This window comes from Zeus faber, assembly GCF_960531495.2.
Source record: "Zeus faber genome assembly, chromosome: 9".
Classification (NCBI taxonomy): domain Eukaryota; kingdom Metazoa; phylum Chordata; class Actinopteri; order Zeiformes; family Zeidae; genus Zeus; species Zeus faber.
Genome location: NC_137197.1, coordinates 18,363,180 through 18,369,315, shown reverse-complemented (window position 1 = coordinate 18,369,315; position 6,136 = coordinate 18,363,180). Strand labels below are relative to the sequence as shown.

The window sequence follows — 6,136 nt, the reverse complement described above, 5'->3', positions numbered from 1 at the left end:
AGACCAGTGCAAAGTCACGATTGTATTTTTTTTTTTTATGAAACCTGAAGAAAAAACTGTCGGCATGTAGATGCAAAATAAACTGTTTTTGTGCAGTGTTAGAAATGATGCATTGATGTACAAAGCCTGAGTTGTACATCGGTCCGTTGGGATATTGAAAGCACTTAATGTTTCTCAACTCAACGTCTTTACCAAGTCCCTCACACACAACTCGTACAGTCTCATCAATATCAATTGATCTTAAAGATTTTACAGCAAACGAGAGCGACGGGGCAGGTTCATATTTTAAGTGTTGGAATTGGACAAACAATGCATCCAACTTGAGCCCTTACAATTTTCTTAGATCATGATTGATTGTGATCCAGTGTCTTATCTCAACACACTATCTCCAAATGCACTGTTAATAAAGTATTGAACATTAAGTGTGTGACTAATCAATATACTGTAATAACATTAACTCCTATATTGGTATACCAATTAAAATTACTTCACATTGAACGCTTCTTGGACATCCTCGGCATGAACCTCGGCATGGCATATTAAAGTAATAACAGTCATCACAAAGACCTAGGTGCAGGTTAAGAACATCCACAGGAAGTGGAAGTGACCATCAGAGCTTTGAAGATTGCACCCATTTAAAAGTAATGTGAGGTGTACGATCAACACAGCACTATTAGTGAAATGGACTTTTGACTCTACAGTGGTGATCAAAATAGTTAGTGTCTAGATCGGTTTATTAAATGTTTCAAACTATAATAAAAAAAACAGACAAACTTGAACTGAACATGATGGTGACAGTTATGAGGCTTTACAATCTGCAATTGGTCTGGAGTTCTAGATAGAAAGCCTGACATATCAATACACTATACACTGGGTTCGATTCCCGCCTGGGGCGCTGTTGGCACCGTGCTCCGGCGGGTTATCTTCCAAAAAACAGGAGCCTTTCTGTGTGGAGTTTGCATGTTCTCCCCGTGCTCACATGGGGTTTCCTCCACCTCACGTCAGTAAGGACCCCCACCAAAAACATGCACCCATCATCGTCTGACCAGCGATGGACACTTATCATCTGGTCCCCGGGCGCGTCCACGTATGCTGCCCACTGCTCCTGGCTGTGCCCCCGGAGGAAGGACAAGCCAGGATGGGTTAAAAGCAGAGGAGCCATTTCACCGGCCACCATCAAGCATGTGCATGTGTGTGTGTGTGCAAGCATGTGTTGTGGAGTCGTGTGACAAATAAAGACTGTTTCTTCTTTCTTCTAATGCATTATGGAAAATAACTCGTGAAGCAATTCGTAGGAAATAAAAACAATTCTAACACCAATTGGATGTCGGTGTTTGTTATGAACCCTAGAACCATTTGAACTCATTAAGGCATAACGGCTTGGTTATAAATCCATCTTTGACAACGGTAAGCGTCGGCATTGCGGTTAAAAGGCACAGTAAGTGTTTCTGGTCACATAAACAAAAGCCCTGCTACACTTCACACAAACCGTTTGAAGGTTAAGAAGTACGCATACATTCAGCTGGTGTGTCCCCAGGGGCATCCTGGGAAAAGCTACCAAAATAATCTCTTGTATTTACTGTCACTTACGAAAATCTTGAAAGTAGGACCGGTCAAGGCACCTGGAAAGTGCGGCGCGGCGGAGGCCCAGGCCTTCATCTTTAGAATCACTGGTGCATATGACGTGCGCTGACACATGACGAGTGACGACACTGTAAAGCTAAATATAACTCTCAACAACACGTAATGTGTACATTATATGCTACATGAAATGTGTGTCATTGAGGTTTGGGTTCATTCAGCCTCTTGAAGGAGGCTCTGGAGGTCTTGAAGGAGGGCACCAGCGGCTGAAGCGCATTTCCCGGCCAGCGTGGCGAGGAGGGCGCCCCACCTGCCCGCGCCCTCCGCCGCCTCCCTGTACACCGACGCCGCCACCTCCGAGACGGACGCGCTCAGCTCGCTGCTCAGGCCGTGGGCCGCCTGGCTGAGCTGCGAGAGCAGGGAGAAGCCCAGGGAAGCCCCGCCGACGGGGTTGAGCCACAGCGCCGCCACCAGCAGCAGCAGTCCCAGCAGCACCACCACGGGGGTCGGCCGGAGCTCCATCGGCACGCCGGGGGCTCCGTTCTCCTCCTGGCTTCCTCGGAGCTCGGCCCCCGGACCGCCCCCCTGCTCCCCGGAGCCGAGGCAGCAGCTCACCCTGGGGACGGGCGCGTCCTCCAGCTGTCCGATGGCCACCGCGGACCAGTGCTGCTGGAGGTAGTCGGCGGCTCGGGGCGTGACGGAGAGCACGACGGGGGAAGGAAGCGGGGACGTGATCAGCACCTCTGCCCTCTCTCTGAACAGATGCACCCTCTCCAAGAAAACCAGGGGAGACTCTTCCTCCTCAACGGCGGCGCCCAAGGACACCAGGTCGAACTGCTCGTCCTGAAAGGGAGACATTGGCGCGCACTTTGATCCCAAGATTGTTTGTTTTGATTCGATGACAACCGCCTTCCAGCTCCCGATTTTTACACACCTGCAGCTCCTTGATCCTGTGGATGAGGGGGTCGTACACCTTGGAGACCTCCGCGCCGGCGTCGTCCAGGGCCCCCAGGAAGGCTTCCCGTTTCCTGGCCAGCATCAGCTCCAGCCTCAGGAAGAACTGGTCGACGGCGAGGCGGTCCTTCTTCAGCAGGTCCTCACACTGGGCCTTCTCCTGCTTCAGCTGATCCCCTAGCTTGCACACCTGATGACAGGATGTTTTCAAATAATGTTTTAGAATAAATACACACATATGTATACACACACACACACAAAGAGCACTTTTCTAGGAACACCTGTACACCTACTTATTCATGCAATTATCTAATCAGCCAATCATGTGGCATCAATGCAATTCATAAAATCAAGCAGATACGGCTCAGCAGCTTCAGCTTATGTTCACATCAACCATCAGAACAGAGAAAAAATGTGATCAGTGTTTTCGACCGTGGCATGATTGTTGGCGCCAGACGGGCTGGTTTGACTAGGTTGGTAACCACTGACGCACAACAGCCTCTAGAGTTTACTCAGAACGTCGCGAGAAATAAACATGAAGTGGGCGGCAGTTCTGCGGACGCAAACACCTTGTTGATGAGATAGGTCAACGGAGAACGGCCAGACCGGCTCGAGCCGGCAGAAAGGCCACGGCGACTTAGATGACCACTCAACTGCCAGCGTGAGCAGAAAAACACAGCGGAATGCACAACACGTTGGACCCCGAGGCGGATGGGCTACAACAGCAGAAGACCACGTCGGGTTCCACTTCACGTCAGCCAAGAACAGAAAGCTGAGGCTGCGGTGGGCACAGGCTCACCAAAACTGGACAGTTGAGGATTGGAAAAACGTAGTCGGGTCTGATGACTCTCGGTTTCTGCTGAGGCACACAGATGGTAGGGTCAGAATTTGGCGTCGACAACATGAATCCATGGACCCAGCCGCGTTGTGCCGACAGCCCAGGCTGGTGGTGGTGGCTTAATGTGGAGAATTTTTTTTCTTACCACACTTTGGGTCTGTTAATACCAATCAATCACCGCTTGGATGCCACAGCTCTTTGAGTATTGTTGCTGACCACGGGCATCCCTTCATGGCCACAATTTACCATCTTCTAACGGCTCCTTCCAGCGCGATAATGCACGGTGATGTCACAAAGCACAAGTCATCTCAAACTGGTTTCCTGAACATGACAATGGGTTCAATGTTCTTCACAGCCTTCCTGGTCACAGGATCTGAATCCAATAGAACACCCTTGGGATGTGATAGAATGGGAGATTTACAGCATGAATGTGCAGCTGACAAATCTGCAGGAATCAGATTTGTCAGATCAACTATGCAATCATGTCGACATGGACCGGCAACCCAAAGGAAGGTTTCCAACATCTTGTGGCATCCATGTCAACTGGAACTGAGGCGGTTTTGAGAAGAGCAAATGGAGGCCCCCACCCAGCATTATAGTGTTCCTGATAAAGTGTCCAATGAGTAAATAAATCTTTGATTAAACAAATAAAATAAAAAATAGTCCTAGCTAGGGCTGGCTCATGAGGTAATCATTCCTCAACTTTCCGTGTATTATATTGTCATTAAATGGTGTCAGTACACTGTAATGCACAATATTGTAGTTGCCATAACTGATGAGAACATTTGATTTTCCATTTCTGAAAGATTACAGTAATTTTTTCTTCTTTTTTTAACTAGAGTTGTGCTGCATTATCACATTAAAACGACCATACATTTAAACTACATGTCATTTAGACCCTTTTTGTCCAAAGTCACTTTCACCACGCGTTAATCATGATAACTCATTCTCCAGCGCCGTCCAGTTCAAGTCCTTAATATGTTTAAATGGAGTATGGCAAGATTGTATTCATTTAGGGTCACCACCTGTGCCCATCGCTGATCGGAGAGCCTGGACAGAAGGTTCGCCGGGGTCTGCTTTTCTCTGATGAAGGCGGCTTGCAGGTCATCTATGGCGTGGCCCTGGTGGCGGCCGACTGTGAGACACAGTCCACAGATCAGCTGCCGGTCCTGGACGCAGTACATGTTCAGGGGCTCCCTGTGGTGGTCCGGACAGGAGGGGGGCCGTGGCTGACTGTCTTTTTGGTACTAAGATAGCAAAACAGTAAACAAACATATCGCTCTATAAGAACAAGCAGGGGCGTTCAAATAACGGAAATTCATTGAGAATGTTTTGGGGGGGGGTTTTTTTGGAGGGGGTCGGGGTTTTCATACTTTCTCAATAATCGCCCGGAGAGACACGTTGATGGGCAGGGCCTCGACGCCGGTGGGGGGCAGCTCCACCACGCTGCGGCAGTTGGGGCATTTGAGGGGCAGGCGCAGCGGGCGCCATATGGAGTAGTTGGTGGAAACGAGCAGCACGTTGTCCAGACAGAGCTTACAGAAGGTGTGCGAGCAGGGAAGCACCCTGGGGTCGGAGAAGAGGGAGTAGCACACTGAGCACGTCAGGTCCTCCTCCAGGTCGTACATGCTGCTGCTGCTGCTGCCACCGGAGGCCGGGCTCCGGGGGAGAGGGGGGGGGGGGGATTGGGATCTGCGAGGGAGAGGAAGATCGATGAAATATCCATGTCAGCACATCCTGCTCCCAAATGTTGCCGAGGTTTAAATGCAGAACACTTGTGAATTAGTCAAATGACACCGACATAAAAGCAGGGTTGGTAATGGTGAAGCAGCTTATCAAAACGGTTATTGGGACATGGGACGTCGGGATCAGCTGAGAACGATCAGTCGTTCTCTGCTGATCCCGTTCTTCACCGTCAAGCAGCTCCACTACGGCTCCAACTTCACCGCCGGTTATTTGAGTCTGTTCGGAGGACCGGGCGACGCAAGAGTTTTGGGCGTTTCTCAAGTGTCCCTTCGCCCAATTCTCCCAGGGAGGCTGTGGTGCAGCCCCGGGTGACCCTGGACTCGTGGGACCGACTCTGGACAGTTTCGAGGCCAAAATATTCGATGTCTTATGTACCAAGTCTTTTCTTGGCGCTGGTGGTAGCTGTGCTGGTTTCGTTTCATTGTTTCACTTACAATGCAATGCGTAGAGAAAGCAGACTTGGGCAGAACTGTGACGGTGTCCTCGGCAGCTCTACGGCGGCAAGAGAAGGATCCGGGCACACGTGGCTGACGAGGAAGGCCCGGCCACGAAGCGCGACGGCCGGACCCAAGCAAGGCGGTGCTGGCGAGTTTAAATCGGACGCCTTTCAAGACCAACTCGGATGAAATTGGACTTTCGCTTTGACAAACCCTCCGTCTTTTAAAAGGACCCGCAGACACCCTGCAGACAGCACCGGCTGCCCGCCCGGGCTGGACCAGCCGCCCGGCGGGTCGCGCCCCCGCCCCGCGGAGCCCCGTTCACCGTTGGAACCAGACGGTCACGGGTCCGGGCGGCGTGGTGGTTTCCTAGAGACTACGGCGCCGTTTCCACCCCCCCCCCCCCCCCCGCGAACCCACAACGTAAACACAACAAACCGCCCGTTCCGACCGCGGCCGGGCCGTTGGCGACGGGGCCAAATTAACGACAGGGCGAATGAATAGGCTGTCCGCCATATTGTTTTCCGCGGGCCGCGGTCGACACCCACTCCGCCTCCATCTTCCACGCCGCGCCACGCAC

The 6,136-nt window shown here is 51.3% G+C and overlaps 1 protein-coding gene across 1 annotated transcript; it reads right to left on the bottom strand.

The window, feature by feature from the left end:
* Window positions 1-89: 89 nt before the first annotated feature.
* Window positions 90-5,881, bottom strand: trim59 (tripartite motif containing 59). The gene is made up of 5 exons (XM_080006380.1): window positions 5,554-5,881; window positions 4,747-5,065; window positions 4,399-4,620; window positions 2,516-2,725; window positions 90-2,424 (listed from the first exon to the last, which is right to left on the bottom strand). Exons 2-5 carry the CDS (start codon window positions 4,999-5,001, stop codon window positions 1,795-1,797), a joined length of 1,317 nt encoding a protein of 438 aa, XP_079862506.1. The 5' UTR covers window positions 5,002-5,065; window positions 5,554-5,881; the 3' UTR covers window positions 90-1,794.
* Window positions 5,882-6,136: the final 255 nt, after the last annotated feature.